Source organism: Ctenocephalides felis, unplaced genomic scaffold, assembly GCF_003426905.1.
Source record: "Ctenocephalides felis isolate EL2017-DRISC unplaced genomic scaffold, ASM342690v1 CF-g0.4_SCAFFOLD_01604, whole genome shotgun sequence".
NCBI lineage: Eukaryota > Metazoa > Arthropoda > Insecta > Siphonaptera > Pulicidae > Ctenocephalides > Ctenocephalides felis.
Window position 1 is genome coordinate 28,852,399 of NW_020537758.1, and position 27,182 is coordinate 28,879,580.

A 27,182-nucleotide genomic window follows, 5' to 3' on the forward strand; every position below is an offset into this window, starting at 1 on the left:
ATTTACTGCGCGATCAGGCGTTTTATTCATAAAATACAACTTCACTCATATGTTATCAAACCAAATCTCAAAGATCCAGTTATGATATTGTTATTTTTGACGATCATGCGTTTTTAGGTTAGGTTTTCTATCTAAAACAAATGACTGCAGTACTGTGCAATCTGCACAGCAACCACATAGGATTTTGATTGTTTATAGTACCACTTTATATGAAAACTACTACGTAACATAGCCTTGCCATAACATTGGTCTATTTTACGGCAGAATCAGCCCCTTAATGTCCATTAACACGTTCGCGAACGTGAACGCTTTTATTATAAAGAAGTAAAAATTCAAATAATTTTAGAAAAATATATTCGTTCAAACATGATCGCTTTCGTCCGCACCTGTAATATTGGTTAAGCGTTCTCTTGTGATCCATATCGCACATTATTACAATGTTGTTTTATGTATAGGTAATAAGTATTGCGGCAGTGTGTCATATTTATTGCGTTATCGTGTCGAGGGCAGTGGTCGCACCGCCAGACGCCAGCTATGCATACAACTTACACGTGTATACACCTTCGCATAGGTGTAAACGCACACAGGAGAATTCTGAATAGGAGACTCATTGAACTAATTACATAGCAGTTTGATAAAAATTACGAAACATAAAATATTCGCTTTAGTTTATTCAATCGGTAATGGAATACTCAAATTTTGAAAATCCATGCCCTAACAATTTGGCTACTAATATGTACAAAAATGATATTTGCAATCTATTTTATACGTTTTTTGCTGGAGGCGAATGGAGAAAATAAAGTGGACAAGATAACAAATGTAGAAATCCTGAGAAGAGTGGGCGAAGAAAGAACTCTACTGAGCACGGTTCTGAAAGGAAGGTAAACTGGATTGGATCCATTCTGTAAAAAGAATGCCTCCTTCATGACGTCGTCGAAGGTAAAATAGAAGGACTGAAAAAAATTCGAAGAAGAATGAAGATGTTTGATGACTTGCGCGAGAAGAGAAAATACAGGAAACTGAAAGCACAGGACCAAAAAGCATGAAAGCACAAATTTGGAAAAAAAACAATCATAAAAATGAAAAAAAGTGATTAATGATACCAAATTAGGAATAGGAAAAACTACAAGGAAAGGAAAACATTGATTTTCTGGAGTTCTCATACCATGATCCTGCCTTCGGCCAGACTAATATTTATTATATTATACATACATACATACATACATATATTACATAACCGATACTAGAAAAAGATTGGGAAAAATGCTGGAAAAACATACTCAAGTAAACTTATATATTGTAAGAAGCAATATAGTAAAAATGTACAATATAGCAATTCGTAAATATTTATTTAGGAACGTTTCTAGTAAATGAGAAAATAAGTATATATATATATATATATATATATATATATATATATATATATACATAACCAATACTAGAAAAAGATTGGGAAAAATGCTGAAAAAAGATACTCAAGTAAACTTATATATTGTAAGAAGCAATATTGTAAAAATATACATCTAGCAATTCGTAAATATTTCATTCTAGGAACGTTTATAGTAAATGAGAATAATAAGCTACACCTAAGAAGCAAAAATACATCTCAAAACAGTGAATAATATTTGTATTTTCCATACATCTAATTGATTTCTAATGGCAAGTCTACTGATTTCGCAATAAGATTAAAGAAGCATGATTATAAATGAACAGAAATATTTGCAAAGTATTGCCCGTTGATGAAGGACATTATGTAATTGATATTTATCTTGAGAAAACCATTTTCTGATTGAGTCGATGTAATGTTACTTAATCCATTGTATCTAACCTATACAGCGATTAGTGTACTAGACAATTAGGAAGCCTTCTGCGATAGTATCGTATATTGAATATTACCATACAACCTAAATGTTTTGACCCAGATACTTTACACTTCAACCTTGTATATATATATATATATATATATATATATCCATTGTTTTTAATTTGATTATAAAACGACCCCAAGATATGAAAAAGTAACTAGAATTTGTCAAATAATGTAATAAATGAAAATCTTATTGAAATGAAGGCTTTGATAATGATCGAGTGTCTTATATACATTAATTTACTCCGTATGAATCACTATAAATTTAAGTTCAATCCGCAAGGTTTAAGCTTAATAAATCATACAAGCAATAACTGCTACGACATTTCATATGTAATGAGAATTGGCATACTCATCACAAAAGGCAAATAAATACAAGAATCTAAATTATAATTATTTTTAGAATGATTTCAATATTACAACACGTGTACAATTAGACAGAATACTTTTTACATAACTGGAAAATTTAACTTTATCCCAATACTAATCCTTGCGTTTCTATAACGTGTTAAGTTAAACCACTGGTACTAATCTTCTACAAATCTTATCTCAGGTATTTTGACAATCCTTTAAGACGCGCAGTTTTAAATACTAGAAAATGCCTGGTTAAAAAGCATGGAATTTAAAATTTAAAGGGTTTCATTTAAATAACCAAGAAAATTATCATCAAGATTTTACAAAAGCTTGCGGAATTATCGGTTTTAAAAAAAATAACTATATTTTTTTATTTACTATTTGCATTGGTTGTGTTTTAATATAGCATCGGAGTATAAATAATTTATTCTAACTTTACCAACGCATTTGCTTTTTATTTAGTACAAACAAGAATCTGATAATTGATTTTATAATTTACTAAAATGTTTGAAAACCTTTTCCATATTTTATTGAAAACTACCTGCCGTAGTAATACCCAAAATATATATTGATACATTCAAAACCAATATTATTGAATACCTGTGCTATTAAATCTCCTATTTTTATGGTATACATAGATTATCTGTGGAACTTTAACTATTTAAATTGTGCATTTAAATTCTTTTCCCTACAAAGGTCATACCAAAATTCTCTAATCTCTTGTAATAAGTTTACAACTATGCGCAATAATTGTGCATATTTCGGCTCATTTTGCAAACAAAATCCTTAGCGTAATATAATTTTATATATGTCAGGCTACGTTATTAAATAAAATCGAACGTAAAATCGTTAAATAAATATTACTATGTAAAGTTTTATGACAAGCGTGAACATCTGCATTGCAGACATAAAATATTTACAATACACTAGATCAAGTTTGATTGTTACTAGAATACGATAAAAGTTGCAGCCCCAGTGCAAGAAAAGTTCTCACTTATTTTTATAGTCGCATATACAATAAGTTTTAAATGTAAAATAAAACGATAAAAAACAAGAATACGGAGAAAGTACTTATTCGACAAAAGAACTGGTAATTCGTTGTATTTAAATGCTCAAAATAAAAGCCGATTGTGCTCGTCAACGCCAGGGGAATCTTCTTTCTCTTCCGCGAAGCTTTTGCGCACCTAGTTCACCGCACGAAGACAAACCAGTTTCGTGTATCATAATAATAGTCAAGGTAAAACTTGTTCTCTATTGTTGTTTTCTTTGTCCTATGTAAACTTCATTGCACATACAAGTCCCATAAATGAAGAGTATTGTCGTAAATGCTTTTGATGTATTATGAACAGGCCGATGACCATTCTGAATGGAAGCTACTTTCAACTTGTTCTAAAGCGCTTTTGTTCTCATTCGTTTCCGCGAACATTTAATACAGGAATCTTATAAGTGCCACATTCTTTTTATACACTCTAAACTTGATAATAATAAAATTATTTCAGGTATTTTGGCCGAGTGTTTCAGATATCCTAGTTATCTATTGGATAAAGTTTGTCAATTTGGTAAAACTGGTTTGAAGTTCAAAACATTCATATTTATGTCATGCCGAAAGGGGTATGAAAGGGGTACAAACATATTTATATAATACTAGAATAAAATGCATTTATTGATTCTCAGGAATTATTTAAACAATTTTGAGAATACCTCATGGCTTTTGTTCTCATGTGTTCTGCCAACGTTTTATGAGATACATGAAAATATAAATACATTTTTGGTTAGGTGCAATTTTTTTAACAATCAAATAAAAAATATATTTAAATATCCAATACAATATTAAAATAAAATTTATTAATTTTTGATTACTTTTAATATCAATGCAAATTCACACTTCTTATAAAATTTATAGAGTTCTTTATGTTAGGTATTTTTTAATTTGGTTATCCTAAACAACCCTTATTACGGTATTACTCAAACTATTGTAAAACAAGAACCGAATAATATAGATGTCCTATAAGTACAATTAATTAAACATTTTAGGTTTACTTTACGGCCAACAAATTTTATTGTTACAAGTACATTAAATATTTTGTAATATTATCGAATAGAAACTATACGACCCAGTTTTGTATAACGAATAGCATAAGCCGCCAAGACCAAACAAGTGCGAATAAATAGAAACAAATAGTCATAATGCCACACGTCTATGTAGATTAGACATTTGCGAATTGCAAAACATTAGACCAGATTATGCGTCATAAATATAACAATTATATTTAGAATTGCACAAGGTATTGCAAACTAACATAACATCCGTATTTGGTATTAAGAATGGAAAAATAAATTAATGAGTTGTCGTCAATATAATAAATAAATAATATTCAAAATTTCATAAATTATGTGGCCATATATTATGAAATAAAACATTATTATAGATCGATCAGTTTTGTATTTTTTTCTTGTTCATCATAATTTATATTAAATATTGTCACAGTCCCTATAAACGCGGAAACGCGACCAAAAAAATAAAATTATACAAAATGAATTTAAAACACACAAAAACAAAGTATTGACGTCACTTATATCTGACGCATCGCATGAATAAAGCAAAAAAATAAGAGAATGCAAAAAAAGATCTACGGCGTCAGCTGGCAGCGCGAGACAAAGAAATATCAAGTTACAACCAAGATCACAGGGATGACCATATATATATATAAATATTGGTATCACATATGCACCTGATAATATGTTTATTTTCAAAATAAATGACTTAACATGTTTTTATGTTCATTGGTTGTTCAAAATACACAGAAAACAAACTGAAAACTTTGTTTTTGCAAGTTTTTATAATAGCTTAAGTTTTTTTCTCTAATCTTAAATTTCTAATATATTACTCTTTAAAAAAATAAATTACAAAACTGACTGTGAAAATAATTTCGAAAATATTTACAGTAAAATAAAAAAAATTGGTTACGGTTTTACAACAATGTCCTTAAGACTTTAAACATCAGGTGACTTTCGTCACACGATTCGATTATGCAGATGATTTCATCAAAGGTCGATTACTCCTTGAAGGAAGAATTAACAATGCTTTATATTCATTTCCCACAGTAGCAGACCATAGAGGAAAAATTTATTCCAGGGCGTCGTCGTGAGAATCTCAAGATGCCGCGATCTTAGCCACGAGATAGAAAGAATTTCCAGACCGGTCAAGCGGGCTGGGCGCAGTAACATTGAATATTTTCAATGCAAGTTTAATAAGACCTCTCTTATTACTTTCGGGGAACCAAAGAGTGAATTACCATATGGACTAACAGATGGTAAGAAAAATTTCCATTTCTAATTTATAATATGTATCTTGAAACGCAAAATTAATTCAAAGGTCGACCTTGATCAAAGAATTCCAAAGTTCGTTCGTGATTTTGTTGTTCGCTTGCGAAGTTAAATTTTTCTTCCGTGTTTTAATTTATTTCACAATTTGTTACGAACGCATTTAATTCCTTAACTTGTTTCCTGAACATTCAGGTTTATATCATAGGGATATTTTGTATTGACATAATATCCTTGTGTGCTTAGGGGCAGTGAACCCTTCGAATTTAAAAGTGAGTACATATTTCGTAATGTAGTGTGAGATAGATATCATGAATACATCAATTTATTGCTGAGTGGACTTGAATATCAATTATATACAATTTTCAACGCGCAAAGAAATAGCAAAAACCAAAAGTGCCTGAGAAAGGTTACGACAAAAGTTGAATGACTTATTAATAATAATATATTTTGAGCAAGTTTCAAAATTATTAATCGGTATTATAAAATATATGAATCTAAAATTGATTGCTTACCTTGCAGACCATCTCTTGCTGCGTGTCCAGGTTAATGCACCTTCTAAGTGTACTGCCTTCTAGAGTTTCCAAAACCAAGAACCTTTCCGCAAGAATTAGTGGCGAAGACGATGAACAAGGGTTAACAATCGCGGTTGCCGAGACGCTCGGCTGAGCGTCGTCGGTCGGCGATCCTGGACTACCGACAGGAACCGCGGGTGCCGACCTTTCGCCTGCACCCAAGGCATCTGGTCGCGGCGTCCGCGATACAACTGCTACAGGCTGGACCGACTGAGCACGAGGCGCGTCTGGTTTAGTTGTCACTTGAATAACGCGCGGTTGACGTTCGACGCCTGGCGAATCTTCCATTATAATAAACGCGTCTTTACACTATTTAATTAATTAAACACCGATTTAACGTTTTGTCCTTAACATCAATTTATGGAAAACACCGTTGATACTAAATACGAACTACACATTCGCTACGGTATACCACACACCACAAAACTAATTACAGCGATGAGATTAAATGATATAACTATAAATATCACAGAAATTTTCTTAACTATTTGGTCCGTAATTCGAACATATGTGCCATGAAGATGAGTTCATGTACTTCAACTTCTGGTATCTGAAAATATAGAAGAAAACTAGTTATAAATTGAATTAACAGTTTGATCTAGATTTATAGAGTGAACCTTTGTTGTCGATGCAAGGGGGCATTGTACTATGTGTTCCCGTTGATAAGAAACGATGATATAGTATTTTATTTAGTGCTTGCAAGTACATTGCGAGACAGAACAATATGCATGAGCTAAAGTGCATTATTGTCTGGCGACTCTAAAAATATAACAATATCCTATAAGTAAGGCAAATTGTATTTTAACAAAAATATTTCTGCTAAACTATAATCAACAAACCTCCAATAAAGCAAAGCATTCAATAAAAGTCTCGTAAATATTAGGCTATCATGAAATCACGATTAATTTTATAGCTCTTTGTTTTGACAAAAGTATGTTGCAGGTCACTATATCATGACATAAATCGATATTTTATTATAACTATATATATATATATATATATATATATATATATATATATATATATATATATTTAAGAACTAAATGAACGATAATAATTAACAATTTGCAGATTAAATAATTTTGTACATAAAACTTTGAACGTATATGCAATTCCAATGCTTAGCTATTTCAACACAAAGACTCTTTTAAATGTACTGATCAATTGGCTCTGTGCTAACTAATTTAAATATGTACACAATATATAGTTCTATAAATAATTACGTAAAAATACAACAAAATATCTCATGCATTCTACAAAATGATTCATTTTGTAGACTGACTAATTGCGGAGAATTTTGAAACATTTGGCTTCTAGTGAATGGTATTTATTTATCATCGCAAACACTCATCACAAGTACAAAAGATCATTCGACAAGTATTTTTAGAAAAAGTAATTAAATTAATCCTCAAGGATTTCAAGCAATTTTTTGAAAATATTTTAGATCAACAGATTCTGCAAATAATCTAGTTGTTTAAAACAGCTATTTAAATATAGATTTCAACACAAAAGTTTTGTGTAAAAATTATAATACAAAACAAATAGTGAAGATGTGCTTGAAACTATACTTACTGAGCCCTATAAGATATTATTTAACATGATAAAATCATAAATTAGTTTGTAAAACTCGTCAAAAAGCATTCAGGTAATATATTCAATGTCATGTGAACATATACGCAATCAAGCTTTAGAAAAGTATTGCGTCGTCAACAACAAAGCAATAGAATGGTTGGTCTTTACTAATCACTCATTTTGAAGTAATGTGTAAGTTTATATTGCACAAGGAATAACTTAATTGTTCGAAGCTTATTTCTAAATTTAGAGAACAAATGTGAGGCGCAATGTGGTTGAAAATATGTTTATATGATTAAGCCCCTTATTATTTTTAATAAAGTATATTGCGATTTGCGGATGCTATTTTAACGCGCCGTATAAAATTTACAAATATTTCCTAACTAAATTTAGGCGTACTATTTTTAGAATCTTATGACAATGAAATATGCTTATTTAACGAGCGAGTTGACTAAGCAGAAATCTGTCTAAAGATAGATTAAAGCATTACACAAAACCCCTCGAAAATCTACATGAAATTCTTATATTATATATTAATGACGTAGAAGGAAATATGCGCGTAACGGCGTAGCCGGTCTACGTCAGTCGGTAAAACTCTTACAAAACGTAGCAGTATAAAATCTGTTCATATAATGAAGAATGTGTATTTAACAAGTATAACTATGTTTGGCTACTGAGGCCATGAAAATCATATTCCACACGTAAGTGCCAAGTGATAAAAAAATATACCAATACAGAAGAAAAAACAAATACACCTAAACCGACTGTGATCAAAGTTATTCGATCTGCCTAAATATAAAAATTTCAGCCAAACGAACCTTCACAGCCAATGCCAGGCTCATGAAAACGTGTTTATAGAATATTTTATGCCAAAAGGAGTTCCAATTAAAAAGGCCTGGTCATTTAAATTGCGTAAACCATTCATGAACCGGTAATTCTAAATATCGTTTATTGCAGATCTTAAAAGAAACAAGAAGGTGGCAAGTTTACAAGTCAGAAGACTGACGTAAGGTCTTCGCGGAGTTTCGACATACACGGCCAAGGCCATAGGAAATTATTGAGAAATATTACAATACAGCACTGCTCTGGTACTGAATGACCACATAGTACCGGTAATTAAATGACGAGTTTCAAAACTCGAATTTATACAATAGAATTAATATTCATTTTAATAAAATATCGAATATAAAATTATATTTAGCACGTTAACCGCCACTATAATAAAAGAAAAAAATCACATGAGCCATGGTAACTAGATAAATTAGATTAGATAATTTAGTTAAAAATATATTAAGGAAACTTATGGGCCGATTCTGACAAGTATGCCAAATATTATTAAATTTTTTTTTTAGTTTGAAACGTGGCCTTTTACTAAATCCGTATGTTAGACATATATATCTGACATGGCTTATGTAGAACTTCTTTGCGTCAGACAAATATGACTGACAAGACAATTAATGTGTTGCACAAAGAATTGGTTGATATTTTCAATAACATTTAAAATAAAAATTGCTACATTAATAATAGTTTGTTCCAATGTGAAATCGACCCAAAATGATAGATACCACAAAACTATTTTTTATGTCACACTGATGTGGCCCTATATTAAAACTGTTTTTTAGTGTAAAACGTGGCCTTCTAACAAATTTGTATGTCAGATTTATGGCTCATGTAAAACTTTTTAATGTCAGGCACATGTGACTGCCATGGCGAATAGCAAATAATTAGTTGATATTTTCAAAAATATTAAAACTAAAAATTGCTACCTTAATAATATTTTGTTCTAAGGTGGAATCGACCCAAAATGATCGATACCACAAAACTATTTTTTATGTCACACATATATGACTGATGTGGCCCTATATTAAAACGGTTTTTTAGGGTAAAACGTGGCCTTCTAACAAATTTGTATGTCAGGTTTATGGCTCATGTAAAACTTTGTCAGGCACATGTGACTGCCATGGCGAATAACAAATAATTGGTTGATATTTTCAAAAATATTAAAACTAAAAATTGCTATCTTAATAATATTTTGTTCCAAGATGGAATCGACCCAAAATGATAGATACCACAAAACTATTTTTTATGTCACACATATACGACTGATGTGGCCCTATATTAAAACTGTTTTTTAGTGTAAAACGTGGCCTTTTGAAAAATTTGTATGTGATATTTATGGCTCATGTAAAACTTTTTAGTGTCAGGCACATGTGACTGCCATGGCGAATAACAAATAATTAGTTGATATTTTCAAAAAGAAATACAGGAAACTGAAAGCTGAAGCACAGGACCAAAAAGCATGAAAGCACAAATTTGGAAAAAACACTCATAAAAATGAAAAAAGTGATTAATGATAACAAATTAGGAATAGGAAAAACTACAAGGGAGGGAAAGAAAAACATTGATTTTCTGGTGTTCTCAATGATACCACAAAACTATTTTTTATTTCACACATATATGACTGATGTGGCCCTATATTAAAACTGTTTTTTAGTGTAAAACGTGGCCTTTTAAAAAATTTGTATGTGAGATTTATGGCTCATGTAAAACTTTGTCAGGCGCAGTGACTGACATGGCGAATAACAAATAATTGGTTAATATTTTCAAAAATATTAAAAATAAGAATTGCTACCTTAATAATATTTTGTTCTAAGGTGGAATCGACCCAAAATTATTGGCCATCGATTTAAGCTAATCCGGCTTCCTCAATTGGTGGCACAATTAACACTTCAAATCACTAATTTTCAAAACTCATTCAAATCACTGTAACAAATATTCCACACTGTGTGTATCCTTACAAAATATCGCTCAACGAAGCAGACGGACAATTTCCTATTTGGGCCGGATACCGCCCGAGAACAAAATTTACATACGATACTCCGCACACAACACTGGCTCGCCGAGCTCCATTTTGATACTGTCGGTAAAAGCCGGAGAGCATTATCACACAACCTGCGAGCTACGCTATTACACGAACGTAGGCGTGGAGCAGCGACAGAGCATCGGAGCCGACACGAGTGCGAAGGAAAACGTGCGACCGGCACTCTGTATGTGTTAGCGATGGAATGGCCTCATGAAACTCATACAAGCGACCGGCACGGAGCAGGATAAGCTGCGTTTACATTCCAGACTTACAGAAGCTTCACCGAATAAATTTAAATTTACTTAGTAACTAACTACACCTAAGTCTGTTTATACACGGTTTTGATATAACACGGTTTGAAAATTGAATATTTTTAATTTTTTTACACGATTTTATTCCATTTAGCACGATTCGAAATTTTATGTACTTAAATTTTTTTGTCAAATTTAATTTTATCAAATGAAATTTTATGTACTTAAATTTTTTTTTGTCAAATTTAATTTTTGCGAAGTATGTTCATATCACAAAAAATACAGCGAATAACTGATGACGACAGCAATTAAATCTATGTTGTTGTATTTATGATCATCACTTATTCTATTTTATTTTATTTTTTACCTTAAAAATTGAATAACCTATTCTTTTCGTTCACAACATAGTTTTCTAGTTCCTGAACTTGCCATACATTTAATTTATATTACTTTTAATATTAGAGTGCATATCTTTTTTATCATTAATTACTATGCTTGTGAAAATAAGCATTATATATTTGATTTAATAAAATAAACATGAATTCTTGTTCTTAAAAATTCTTGTTTTCACTAATTTTAATAGGTTTTAGAGATTAGGAACCATTTTTGTATAAGATCGATTTAAGATCACCCATTTTTGTATAAAATCAATTTCTTTTTTTACACGGCTTCTTGTGGAACCAATCTACCGTGTAAAAACAGACTTAGGGTGTATGACGTTTTAACTTTTTTTTATCTATAATTTAGTTTAATTTTTAATCGTTAAAAATATGTTTGACCGACTTATTCCAAAAATAATTCCTCTAGGTCAAAGATTTCAAGAAAACTAGGGAATTTCTATTATAGGATATATATATATCGGGGATGGCGACTTTTTTAACACGTTAATTGCCACGATAATATCTGAGAACTTCACACAGGCCATTGTAACTTTATTAGAAAAGTTAGTCAAAAGTTTATCAAAAAAAACTTTATGTATCAAAAAAAATTTTGCCAAAATTTCTGGTAAACGCTATTTTTCGTTTAACGGATGTAACACACATGGTCATATATTAAAACTTTTTTCTCGATGTATTGTAGTTGCGAATGTCAGACATCATATTTGTATAATAAATATTACCTACTTTATAAATTGATTTTAAACCGTTCATTAATGAAATTCCGATAAAATTACATATCATTAATTTAAAAAGTTAATAATTCAATTTCAATAAATAATTATTATTTATTCTAAAAAATTAATAATATATTATTAATATAATAATAATAAATCGTAATAAATAAAAAAAATGAATAAAGTTATCCATTTTTTCTAATAAGTATTACCAACAATATAAATAGTATATTAATTCAAAATATAATTCAGATAAAATAATAATCTGAATATAAATCAAATTCAGATAAAATGATATAATATTAACTTAAAATTTTAATAATTGAATTATTGCAATCATAATTGTTATTTATTTTAAAAATGTAATAATATATTAATAATACAAAATCAAAGCATAATTAATCGCATAAATAATTATAGTTAAGTGTAAAATGATACGCCAGGAAGATAAGATAAAAAAAAGATTAAAACTAAAATTTCACTGCAGAAAAAATCGACAATAGACGTAAAATTTTACATAAAAATATCTATCTACAGTAATTAATGTAAGTAATTCATGTATGCATTTAACCATCGAACTAAAATTAATCTTTTATTGAATAATCTTAACAGAAAATGGAAAATTTATAATATTAATTCCGAGTATCATTTTTATAACAAATATTTTGAGATAAACGAATGTGAGTGAACCTTTAAATCGGTAGAAGAATTCTTGAACGACGTGTGTACACGCGCATTTTATGAATGTATGGCTAACAAAGGTTGAGTAAGGTTGAGTTGAGTCAGCCTATATACAATCAAATGTTATAATTCGGAACTACATTTGTTTATTTATAGAAAACAATTTTTTACATCTTGGTATTTTAAGCAAAAAGTCAACTTTATTAACGATCGAGAAATATCTGTAAACTCAATAAATAAATAGTGTAAATAAATTCGGCAAATTTGCAAAGAGATTAAAAACAAAATATAACGAATACTAATGAATTTTTTAATAAAAAAAATTGTTCATAATTTTTCTATAGACTAGTTTATGTAATATTTTCTAAAATTTAAAACACTTGAATTTTGATAAAGTTAAAAATATAACAGGATTGATAAAGTTATAAACATCCAATAGGAAATATAAAATATTATGTTGAACAAAATATTTTAACAAGAGGTAAAAATTGATTCCGTATGATTACGAGTGTGGTTTTTGGTTTAGTTAATTTAATTCTAGCAAAAAATGTATTTTGTATTAATAACCAAATTATGCATTAATTGCAAGCGCTTTGATACTTAATAAGTTGTATAAAGAATACACACATTTATTAAAAATTACATAAAATAAAATATACCTTAGATATTAGCTTCTTAATATTTTATTTGACTGTGTCATCCTTACAATTTTAAACTCGATGGCAACTAACACGGTCAAGAAATGTAGTTTAACTGACCAGGCAAAGTAAAACCAAAATCTATTAAATTGTTTGGCTATGCAAAGTATTGCAATAAAATGCGTAATGGAATATTGCGTAGTGTACTAACAAACTTAGTCATCTAAGGCTTATTTGGTTGCGCAATATAAAGCAATAAGGAAACGATTGATCTAATATGATCTTTTTTGAATAGAAGATAAAAAAGAATCATGTTATTTCAAAATTTATGTTCTTTTAAAAAATTTTTTTTTTAAATTTAACGTTTTTAGACCCACTTGTCCTAAAAGCCATTTGTTTGAAAATTTACTACTATGACATGAGAGGCAATCCAGCAATCATTGTTATGTGTGGCGATTTTGATATATATATATATATATATATATATATAATTTAATTATTTCAGAATTACCCCCGCAAGGCTATTTTCACTTATGATCATAATTGAGATTTATTATTTCAAGTGAAATACCAAGGGCGGCATCGAACCCAACAGAACTAAGAATTTCTAGCCCACGTTTTTTACCACTACTCCACGACACGAAATCTCAATCTTACAGTATATGAATGCTTTCAGGCCCCCTAAATTTAGAATAAAAACCGAAGTAAAAACTTATTTCAAAATTTGATTGAAAAATATTAAATTTTTCATACTTCATACTCGTCACTTTTCAAAATTATTGATTTTACAATCTATGTAATCTTATAACTGTTTTCTACAAATTGCCACGCGAAAAAAGATGATAACATCGCTTTTAGCAAAGACACAAGCTTTTATAGCGCGTTAAAATGCAAATTGCGCCTTAAAATGCAAAACTAAATGTACATAAGTTTCAATAGAGTAAAACCCCAATAGTCCTAATGTTATAATGAAATTAATTTAGATATTTATCATCAGGTACCTTGTGTATTGTTTTCACTGTATTACTAATATCACAAATTTGAATGCTTAAAATTGTACTTTTAATTATAATGCTCCACATGACACGTGGGACATTTCGCAGAAATAAAATTTTAAAATATAATTAAAATTACGCAAAATGTTTATATTTATTTGATAAATTTCAACAAATTAATTGCAAAATTGTTGCAAATTATACATTTCGTTATCGCGTTGCTGACATTACATTTTTGAATTTGCCATTGACTTTGAAAGTTTAAAATAAAAAAAACGATTAATATTTTTTGAGGAATGGAAAGGAAGAGAATAAAATATAGTAATAAAGCATTCGTTGATAGTAATTAAATGTTTAATTAAATTTTGAATTTGAATTTATTATGCAATGTATAATACCCACCATGTTAGACTTGTGCTGTAACATACTTTTACATGCATTATTCAAATATTGTTTTTTATAATATATAGAAGTTTAAGTTTAAAATTTGGCCTTTATGATGAAACTGTTTGACGATTTGATTTCGTTTTTAATATATTCTAATATATTAATTTAGTTTTTTTTATAAATTTTAATTTTACATAGCGACTCTTCAATGAATTTTGGAAACAGGATACCGCAGAGATTTGCTTCGAAATTCCACCTATATGGTATGACCTATAATGACTTACCAAATGCCATTGAATATTATTTATTTAATTTCATCAAAGTTCAGACTAAGCATAATATTATGTTTCCTTATCTGTGTTCACACAAGCGTATAGAATTGCAAAATTCGATGCAATTCAATACACTGATCTTCACAGGTGATCGAACTAATTAGTGACCTCAGATTAACAAATTTGTATTCCAATCACAAATCCGCATTCACATGTTTAACAGGTCAAATGATAAGGAGTAACATATATTGCGTTATGTGCGATTATTATTGACAAATCGGTAGTGCTGAAAAAGTTCGATATTACGAAAGTCATTTTGATAAATTATCGTCGCGGCAAAAAATATGATATACAACTTGATATATCGAGAAGCTTACGTCATAGGATAATTGAGCTTTTATACAAGCCCAAAGTAACAAATAGAAAAGCATTACTAAAAAAAGTCTGAATACTAATCAGCACTATTCTATATAAATGTATCTATCAAACACTATCAAAATTCGTTCGGGATTTTTAGTAAAAACGTTGATGAAAATTTTTATCTAACTGCTAAATGCAAAGAAACAGCTCGGCTGATCGTCGCCCCAAAACTGATAAAAGTAAGTCGTTATCGAGGTTCATGAAATTATTCTTAAATTGTCTGTCGGCGAACACTTTTTGAGGAAACGTGGACGGAAAGTTTATTAAGTTTAATAATAAATCAGGTGCATGAAACACATATGAATTTTATTTAATGAGATATGTCTGTAACTTACGGCTGCTAACAATAATAGAACAAACAACACAGAGTATTTTAATATTGGTCTAAGTGTAAATTTGATACATCAACATCCGAACCAGAAAAGAAACCCTTAACTGTATATCAAACTCATTAGCATCAATTTAGATTTCCAGAACAGGTAAATTTTCACATGAGTCCACGTGAAAAATCATAACATTTACAAAACATAAAAAAGTTGTGTTTACAATGCATACGAAAAAATAATCATCTAAACAATTATCTTATAGGTGGCGTAAAGTCTTTGAAGATCTATGTATTTAAAAAAAAGTTCATATTTTAATTTTTTTCAACTATATTTTTTATAGAAATCAGAACTTATTGAGTCCTATAAGCTGTTTTGCTGATTTCTTAAACAACATGGATTTTCATAGATGGTAAACAAATTGGTTGTCCTATCTATATGCGATAAGTTTATAATTAAAATTTTTGTTATACTAATGAATTAAAAAGGTATATAATGTTTTGAATCATTACACACAAGAAAGAAATATTTAGGCTTTTCGTTACTTTAACTCTGTTATAGTGATCTAATAAAATGCACCGCTGCATATTACGCCTATTGTATATTAACATATTTTTTTATTATAGATCCAAAATTTATATTTTTAGTTTCATTCAACTTTCGAAAACAAAATCTTTTCAACTTGAAATTTAAACTAAAAAAATGATAAAAAAAACAAAAAATGTGTGATTTTGAAGTGTATATTAATACTGTATTAGATTCCAAGAAGGAAACTAACTCACAAATATAATTTACATTGATAAAGATAATTTATCAAGTAATGTACAAATTCTTTATGCTTTTACTATTACTCACCCAACAGGAACTGTACTTCACTCTTTATTTGCAAAAATAAGGCTATTTTTACTCAAATATGTTATAGTTATGAAAATAAATGTTGCATTTTTTTGTTTTATACTCTGTAAGAAAAGAGATAACCCTTATTGACTTTAGTTACTATAGATACATATTATTGAAAATTTTGCACATAGCAACAACCTAATTTAATTAAATATTCAATATTTGTATTACTGTAATTGTAAATTTAAGCATAGTAATAGAAAACTCTTTTTTTTGTTTAACACATTTTTGTGAGTTGTGCATTTCAAATTCAATTAATATCCCAAAATTATCTTAACTTTTTTGAAATATTTCAATTAATAAGAAACAACTTGAAAAAATGACTGAAGACCTTAGTCATGCCTTAATCATTTTCATTTAAGCATCAAGATCAAAGTCCAATATCAAGAACAAAGTATACTATATACAATATACAAAAACAATTTCCTTATTGTATAAATCTCAATAACTTTCGCTAAAAACTGTCCAAAAAATCCCGATCATATTTTTTCATGTCCGTTTCACTTTCACGATCCTTTTTAAAATTTTTACACTCATGAGTTTCATGATAGCGTTATATACATATAGAACATAGTTTTAAAATGAAAAATATGTATTTGATACGTAAGGATGCTTCGGAGACTATGAGCAATTGTAAAATATAAATACATTTCTAAAATATTTCATTAACCGATTCTCCTCCTATTAGTATGCATGTGATCTAAATATCCAATATATATATATATATATATATATATACACATGAAGTATATGAGTTCGGTGTTGATGTTAAAAAGTTATGTTCATTCGGGCAGAAGCGCTAAGTAAAAAAACTAATTCATTTATAAATTAAAGCTATATAAGTCAAATAATTGCATATTTGTTGATAGCAGTGTCACAATGAAAGGCAAACATGTTGAAGAATGCTCTCGTACTCCAGTAACTATAATTTTTTTTTATATAACCACATGAGTTTGGATTACAAGATAGTAATTTGTGTACACGTATACCTGTTATAATATCCGAGAATTTTGAGCATCATTTTGGCCAGCACTTCCACAACATCAATATTATTCCAAAAACTTTGTAATTTTAAAATACTCCTATTTCTGCAACAATGTATAAATTTGTCAATTGAAATACAGTGTCGATGTAATTTATTTTCCTCTGCAGTTCCTGAAATGTGATATATAAAATATTAAACGAAGTAAAATTAATTAGTCCATTATCTTATATTTTATTTCAATCCTGTGTTGCTTCCTATCAAAAATATCTTAATGCACCAATCTTGAAATTATGCATCAGACATATATCAGACCAGTTTCTGTTGTAATTGTCAGATCATCGACATTATTGTTCATAATTGTGAAGCATGGAGTCCTGAAAATGTGTAGCAGTATGAAAAAAATATGAAATTAAATCATCTTCACTATTTCATTTATCTATATATCAAATTCACGTTTGTATTCTTGAACAAAACCTCAAATTTTTAAACTACATGTCAAAATGACATACACAGCATAGATATCAAATAAACACAGACGTAGATCGGACTAGTATATGCTGTACGTGTCTCACAAGGGGTGGGACCGTTTAACGGCCGTTTTGGGCTGTTTGATGTTTGCGTCATAGATAAAAGAAGGTTTGTATCATAGATAAAAGAAGGTTTGCATTATAGATAAAAGAAGGTTTGTATGATAGATAAAAGAAGAGTATTATGGTTTGTATAATGGATGCTTAGAGCTTCGGCACACGGTAATCTACCCCATAGATAAACAAGTATAAGTGATCTACCCATCTACCCTAAGCTCTAAAGCAGTGATTCCCAAAGTGGTTCACATGGACCCCCAGGGGTCTAGGGCAACTTTCAAGGGGTCCACGGCAGGAAAAACAAAATTTGGGGGTCCACGAAATAAATATGGTGGTCCACGGCATATTTAGAAATGATTTAAACTTTGAATGTTAGTATTGAGCTCGGAGCCAGCCACCTATCAACCACGCATATCTCAGAAACTATTGAATGATACAACTTTAAATTTTGGTCACAATGATGGTAAAGTATAGTAACAATGTATCTCAAGTTTCATCAAAATCGAAAAACGCATTTTTGAGAACATACATTCTGTTTCAATACTAGTATTGAGAGCGGAGCGAGCCACCCATCAACATCCCATATCTCAGAAACTATTGAATGATCCAACTTTAAATTTTGGTCACAATCTTAGTAAAGTATAGTAACAATGTATATCAAGTTTCATCAAAATCGAATTACGCATTTTTGAAAACGTTCATTCTGTTTCAATACTAGTATTGAGAGCGGAACGAGCCACCCATCAACATCCCATTTCTCAGAAACTATTGAATGATCCAACTTTAAATTTTGGTCACAATCTTAGTAAAGTATAGTAACAATGTATATCAAGTTTCATCAAAATCGAATTACGCATTTTTGAAAACGTACATTCTGTTTCAATACTAGTATTGAGAGCGGAGCGAGCCACCCATCAACATCCCATATCTCAGAAACTATTGAATGATCCAACTTTAAATTTTGGTCACGTAAATTAAAAAGAAGAAAAATATGAGTTGGGCTCGAAATTGCTTCCCCTTTTACCATATTCTCTAGATCTGTTTTCCAGCAACCGTATACCGATTTCAGATCTCAAAAGGTTGCTTGCTGAGAAAAAACTTTTACCAGATAATGAGATGATAGCTGAATTTTGTGGCAAAGTACAAAACGTACTAAAAAAATGGTTTCAAAAAGTTTAAAGTTCGCCATAATTTTTGTATCGTCTTCGAAGAAACTATATTGAATAAAACAAAAAGAAATTTGGCAAAAAATTGTTTTTTTTTAGTTATCCTACAGATTTATTGAGTGATGTGAAATATTTCGTTTCCAGATATTTGATGGGTAGATGTAATTTTAGTATCGAGCATTGCGAAGATTCGATTTAAACCTATACTTTTTTGAGAACGCGGCACAATCCGGGCCGAAAATTGATTTTATAAAAACCCGGATCACCAGATGGAAATCCGTGAGTGTTCCGGCGAAACTGGTAGGTGAGGTCACTTTAATATAGGGGGTCCATAACAAAACAAGTAACATTGCAAGGGGTCCACGGCACAAACAAGTTTGGAAACCTATGCTCTAAAGGATCTTATGAATAAAAAATACAGTGTCAGTGCATCAAAGTGTTCATAAAGAATACAAAAAAACTTAATATTTTATTTTTGAAAAGGTTTGAAAGACCATTTTTTACTTCATATTTTTCTTTAATAAAAATATTAGTATTGAAAAGATGGTCGGAACAAAAATTTATTTTCATTTTTAAATACTTGCCACAGAAAAAAGAGCACAAATGAAATCACATTATTTGAAATTATTTACAAAAGACCGAGTATGATATAGCACATTTTGGTGTAACCAACAAAAGTAAATATTTACTACATATTACATGTAAGAGATTAATATATGATATGTTAAAATTACAATATATTAGCGACATATAAAAAACAGTACGTTTTTTATTAATAAACCAAACTAATTTTAGAAATTTATTAATTCGATAAAAATAAAATAATTTTTATTGAAACTAGTTGTAAGAGTGGTATTTTGCCTTGAGGCAAGTTACATGAACAATTAGTTATACTTTATGAAAATAATTAATTGCACAAATACAATCTAAGTATATATTTAAAATGAGAAATATAAAACTTTCAAGTTTATTATCAGATTCTTATAGGATAATGGTTAGATTCCTATTGGGCACTAATTAGATTTGTATTGGACTCTTAACAAACTCCTATCATATATAACATATATGACATACATTTGTAATTTGTAAATGTAACTCTTATCAATTTAATGTCCCCATTAAATTATAATTAAAACAGTTTTAAATCAGAGAGATACCTTCCTTATCAACCTATGTAATATCTGAGATTAAATATTAATTGTTTCAGCAAACATCACTGTGATAATTATTTCAACAATAATGTTACTATTTTGAGAAAAATAGTTCGTAATTACTTGTTGAAATTTTTTTTGACGATAATAAACATCCTAATATATTAAGGCGGCACCTTAATTATAAAAAATCATCGAATTTTAAAATTTCAAAATTTTATTCTCACAATTTGACAAGTTGCCAAATTTGAATTTTCATTGATAAATCGATTATTTACAAATATTTAGAAGTTTTTACAACTTTCTTCAAGTCAAGACGCCATATATACAGCACATAACATCTAATTTTTTATGCAGTTTTAAGTTTGTTAAATTAACCAGAAAAAAGTGTTGAGTATACACTTTTATATTTTCTAATCTAATAAGTTCTAATATTGTAACAAAATATTTATATGATATCACTAAAATAAATAATAAAGAATTAAATTAAAATAATGTGAACGCATTCGTTTATGTGTTTTTTAAAAATAATCATTGGGTTATTTAAATGGAAAGTTTATCAACGCCAAATTTCTTTTGTTTTTGTTTTTTTTTTGAACATTTTGGAGATAAAATATAGTTTATTTTTTGAAAACGATTTCAACAATGTGTTTTAAATTAGTCTAATGTACCAAGCTCTCCCACTACAAAATAGTTATCTCAGAGTTCGCAATTATGCGATTTTCAACTGCTCATTTGATTCTGGTGACGACGGCAGCTGCCTTAACATGTCTGTTGTATTTAAAGAAATAGTCAATCCAAAATTTGTTGGATTTCGAGATAATTACCAATTTGGTAACATAGAATGTGTAACAGCCCATAGAAAAACGGACAATAAACAATTATGTGTAGTGAGTAAATTATATGCAACTAAATATGCCGAAAGAATGAAAAATTTTAATGTTCTTCCGGATGATGTTTGGGTCGTTACTTATCCAAAATGTGGTAAGAGAATGATTTAGTTAGTTTAGTTATGTTATTGTGCAGATTTTTGCAACATTTCAAATAAATTTATTACATATTATATAAATTCAAGAATAATAATGTAAATTTAAATATACTGTAGTTTTAGAAATAATCATAGTCATTTGAAGTAGCTTTTGGCATGTTACTGATGTTTGTATATTGCATTATTTAACAACTTCGACATATTGAGTGATAATTTGTTTATATTTATTAATTTTTTTAAAAATGGGTCAAAAGTATAGAAGGAACAGGCATAAGTAAACCTTTAATAACATTTTAAATAAACTACGAGTCGAGATGAAAGAAGCAATATATTAGTCTTATGTATTGGCTTCTTCATCATATTCTATCATATAACTATATGAAAATATGTATAATTGAAGAAATTTAGCAGTATTTTGTTATATATAATATTTGCAACAAATAAATATTACTAAAATTGCAGTAGGTACGTACTGGTGAGTTAAGTTGCTGGTTTAATATTTAGTGTTTCTGATTAGACTAATTTAGTCATAATAAATATGATTTATTTAGAATGATACAAAAATGTTATGTGAACAAATTTACTATATAATTTTATTTGAAGTTATTCCAAATATTTCAAGGTTTATTTAGAAAAAATAATATATCAATAACTTATTAAAAACTATATTTTTTGAGTGCAACAATTGCAAACTCGCGAAGTTGTTAAATAATATTTGAAATGTAGAACTTAAATTCAAGTATTTAACACTAATAAAATTTATATTTAGGAACAACATGGGCCCAAGAAATGATCTGGCTGCTCAATCATGATTTGGATTATGAAGCAGCCAAAAAAACTGTGATTGACGAGAGATGGAAATTTATAGAGTAAGAAATAAAATTTGAATTTGATAATGAAATAGATTTAGCAATCGCATATATATATATATATATATATATATATACTATCCAATAGTATTTATCAATGTGCAATATCGCAGGAAACGAAATTGATATATTAGTTATAGAGAAAAGCCTTTTGCGCAATGTTTGTTGAAGTTATTATTTACAAACAGTCATAATAATATCGATCTTCAATCAGATTTGAATAAATTTTAATACTATTTTTAGATTTGGAATGTTTTCTACAACACTTCCAGATAGCATCGAACAAGTTGAGAAATTGGAACGCCCAAGGCATATAAAGTCACATTTACCTTACAGTATGTTGCCTGATCAAGTAAAGACAAAAAAACCGAAGGTAAGTATTTTAGTTGATGATTTAAAAATTAATTAGTCTAAATTATTATAGTTTATTATTTTAGACTATTATTAAAGTGCAATAGAAAATAAACACATTGAAGAAATTTAATATTTTTAGAACCAAGTGCTCGGGCTAAATACATTATACATTACATTAAAAGGTAGTTGAACAATATTAAATCGCATATTAAATTTTTAATTTGTAGATAGTCTACGTTGCCAGAGAGCCTAAAGATGTTGTAGTCTCATTTTTCTATCACAGCCAATTGCTAGAAGGATATAAGGGCAGTTTTGAAAAATTTGCGGAAATATTTTTGGAAGACTTACGTAAGAATTTCAAATAAATTACTTAAATTTTTAATTAAGCCATATTTCTCAATATATTATGAATTATTAGAATTGTGTATTAATTTAATATCAATATAATAGCTTATTCTTATGGAATAGTTCTTATGATCTTCAACAGTCATTGTTTTTTGTAGTTTGTTAATTTAAATGCCATCTATTAAATATAATTATATATTATAATTTGGTCTAATTTTTACCATAGACTTTTGGTCCCCCTTTTGGAACCACATCCTGGAATTTTGGCAAATAAAAGAACAAGACAATATTCTATTTTTAACGTTTGAGGAAATGAAAGCGGTATGCAAAATATAATATAAAAAAATAAAAGTTGCATTCATTATATTATATATCAAATTTGTTATAGAATTTACCAGAAGTTATCAGAAAAACGTCAAAGTTTTACGGCAAAAGTCTCACAGAAGAACAAGTTCAAGAATTGGCTAAGCATCTGAATTTTGACAGCATGAAAAATAATCCATCTTGTAACAATGTAAGTTTAAAGCACTATATACATACATAATTGTAATATATATGATTATTTCTTATTTAGTCCCATTTAATGGAAGTATGCAAAACCGCTTTCAATGTGGAACCACCAAAAGATTTGAAATTTATGAGACAAGGAAAAAGCGCCGGTTGGAAGAAGGAAATTAACGACGAATTGGCAGCTAAAATTGATGAATGGTCAAGAAAACACACCCAAGGCACAGATTGTAATTTGTGGAATGTACAAAAATTACAATAAAAATAAATAGAAATACTACTACGATCACAAAGTCAATTATGATCATATAAAAGATTGAAATAAATAAAATTAATAAAATTTATATTTAAATATAAAATAAATTTTTACTTATTAAAACGATTACAAATATAGGTAGTTTTATCAAATATCTGTTTTATATTTTAATTTTAGTTAGTTTAATTTTAGTATGCAGGTTAGCAGTATTTTAAATAATATGAATAAATTGAAAAAAAATACAAACTAACATATACCAAAGTTACAATTGAATTTTTATGGAATAAATAACAATTAGAATAAGTTAATTAAAATGATGTAGATTTTAATTATGTGTTAGATTAAAATATATGTGATCAATGATCATTATATTCCATAAATATGTAAGTAAATTTATTGAATCACATTTAAAAATCTGTATTTTTAAACACTATATTATATATTTATTAAAAACCAACATAAACTGCAAAATTACAATTCTAATATTTGTTTCTAATAATAATAAAGTATGTTCAAATTTAATATGAAGAATAAAGAAATAGAAGATCGCATAAAATTCAATCTACAATGAAAATTGATGCTAGGTATTTTATCTAAAATAGTAGATAAATCTAAAATATCAATATTAATTCTAAATCAATTTAAACTGTTAAGTAATAAAAAAGACAAAAATCAATATTATCTGTAATAAATTTTTAATTGGATTATTATTATGTTAGTTTTTTATTTATAGTTAGTAATTTTTTTATAAAAAGTTTAATATTATAGTATGCACTATTTTCTGAATTAGCTTTAAATTAAAAAATTATTGAGTGGAATATGCAACAAATATGTTTGACAAAAATGGATAATAGATTCGGGATACTCATTGTTAGTAATTTTTTTAATATATATACACACACACATATATATATATATATATATATATATATAAATTATGCTTAAAATTAGCCGGAAATTGAAAATTTAGTACAATTTTGCAGTCTAAATTAACGCAGTGTCATTGGTATCAATTGCTCCTAATATTAAGAGGTACGAACACAATCAAATGTTTCAAATGTGATATGAACCCATATTCAATATGATGTTATATTTCTATATCAGTTATACTCAATCTATTGGCAAACCCATATGTTTGTATTAATATCACATTTTTTAAAATGCCCAATTTCAATACCGCAGCTCACCAAATAATTTGTTTATATAAAATGATTTTCTTTATCAGACTTAATTTAATTAGTCTTAATAAATGATATATTAAATATTAAAATTAAACATAAATATTAAAAATAAACATAAATTATTTATTTATTTATTTATTTATTTATTTATTCATAAGCAAGCCGTAAATCAATAATAATAGATATTATTTCAGGCTCTTGTCAAGGCTCTAAACAATAAGTGTTAACCTTATGTTTGAAAATTGCATATTAAACTTGCAATTTGTTTGGAAGACACACATATAAATGTACACAATAATTTCGTATCAAAAATATAGTTTTTATATGCTACAATTTTTTAAAATGCTGCAAAACAAATGTTATATAAAAACATAATTTGTAAAAGGCCTTTGCTATGTTTTGCATCAGTTAGGTAAAAATAAATTAAATAATACAAAATAATATTTAATAATAAAATTTATCTAAACGATTTTTTATATTTCCATAATTACAAAAAAATCTGTTTTATAGTCAAAATATATTTGAGCATCTTTGATTTTGATAATTCAAACGTAACATACCAAATTGAGCATCAAACGACTGCTCATTGTGCGTCGTATGTGTCAGTTCTGTATTACAAATTATTTGTGATAAAACAATGTCTTTTAATTTTCAAGAAATCAATCACGCTAGTTTTACTAATTTTGCTAATTGCATTGAACCCAAACCTCCAAAATGTGTGTCGGTACATAGAAAATGTGACTATCAAAACGAATCTGATTTTGGAAAAACTTTGTGTGTGTTGAATGAACCTTATATCAAATACGCAGAAAGAGTTAAAATTTTTGAAGTCCGTGAAGATGATGTGTGGATTGTCACATATCCAAAATGCGGTTAGTATCAATATTAAAATTATTATATTATAAAATATATTACTGTTTGTTTTCTAACATACAATTTTTCAAGGTACAACATGGACTCAAGAGATGGTTTGGCTAATTTGCAATGATTTAGATTACAAGACGGCAAAAGAAGTCAAAGTGTACGATCGATCGGTGTTTTTCGAGTAAGTAGAATAAAATGATTTATATTTTAATAAATGTAGCCTGTATTAATTTCAATTCAAGATTTGGTACTTTGGTAGAAGGTTTTCACGACACATTGAAAATAGTAGAGGATATGCAATCACCAAGGCATATAAAATCGCATTTACCGAAATCAATGCTTCCTGACCAAATTTGGGAGAAAAAACCAAAGGTTTGTCATTTTTGCATGTATTACATTTTTAATTTTTTATGCATTATTACTTTGTAAATATTTTAGATTGTATATGTTGCCAGAAATCCAAAAGATGTAGTAGTTTCGTATTATCATCATCATAGATTGCTTGACGGATTTAAGGGAAGTTTGGAAGTATTTGTGCAAGCATTTCTTGATGATTTGGGTAACGATTTCATTTGAATTCAAATTTTAAATTTATTATCATGATGTAGAAAATTTCTTTCAATTCGAACTGAGTACTTAAGACGAAAATAACTCTTGTGATAAATTTATATTACTTTTATACAGTACCATGGTCACCATATTGGGATCATATACTAGATTTTTGGAAGCTCCGAAATGAAAAAAATGTTTTATTTTTAACTTACGAAGATATGAAAAAGGTAAATAATTCTAATTTTAAAATTAAGTTTTCACTAAATATTACAAAATTTGTATTGATTCAGGATTTACCAAAAATAATCCGATCCACGTGTGAGTTTTTCCAAAAGTCCTACACCGACGACCAAATAGCCGATCTCGCTGAACACTTGTCATTTGACAGCATGAAAAACAACGAAGCTTGTAACATTGTAAGATAAATAATATATATCCAATTTCCGCTTAAAATGATATAAATCTTGTTTATATACTCTAATAGGAAAGTGCTGTGGAAATGGTAAAACAAATAAGAGGTTTCGAGCCACCCCGCGATTTAAAATTTATGAGAAGTGGAAAAGCTGGTTCTTGGCGAAATGAATTGGATAAAGATATGTCTTGCAGAATTGATGAATGGTCCAGAAAACACATTTCAGGAACGGATTTTGATTTATGGGAAATTTAATAAACGTAAAAAATGGATTTAACATTTATAATTAGCTGGATGGACTTAAAATTGCTAAGAAGAAGATTTAGGAATCGAAAGAAATGTAATAAGATGTATAAATTATGAAGAAGGACCAGCATATACACAGTAAATAAAGAACTAATTAATATAGTTTTAAGAAAATTACATAAATAA

The 27,182-nt window shown here is 28.3% G+C and overlaps 2 protein-coding genes across 2 annotated transcripts in view; one reads left to right on the top strand and one right to left on the bottom strand.

Moving 5' to 3' along the window:
- Positions 1–10,488, bottom strand: part of LOC113372437 (tribbles homolog 3-like) — a 32,006-nt gene extending 21,518 nt beyond the window's left edge. The window contains exons 1-2 of the mRNA XM_026612769.1: positions 10,325–10,488; positions 6,061–6,670 (exon numbers count right to left, since the gene is read on the bottom strand). Of these exons, the coding sequence (XP_026468554.1) occupies positions 6,061–6,408 (348 nt within the window). The 5' untranslated portion in view covers positions 6,409–6,670; positions 10,325–10,488. The remainder of the gene's footprint in view (positions 1–6,060; positions 6,671–10,324) is intronic.
- A 10,683-nt stretch (positions 10,489–21,171) lies between these two features.
- On the top strand, positions 21,172–27,115 carry LOC113373611. Its single transcript, XM_026613898.1, has 15 exons — positions 21,172–21,406; positions 22,180–22,279; positions 22,523–22,652; positions 22,861–22,981; positions 23,205–23,299; positions 23,367–23,492; positions 23,553–23,729; positions 23,934–23,940; positions 25,579–25,794; positions 25,868–25,967; positions 26,029–26,158; positions 26,225–26,345; positions 26,471–26,565; positions 26,629–26,754; positions 26,823–27,115. Exons 1-15 carry the CDS (start codon positions 21,190–21,192, stop codon positions 27,003–27,005), a joined length of 1,944 nt encoding a protein of 647 aa, XP_026469683.1. The 5' UTR covers positions 21,172–21,189; the 3' UTR covers positions 27,006–27,115.
- The last annotated feature ends 67 nt before the right edge of the window (positions 27,116–27,182 follow it).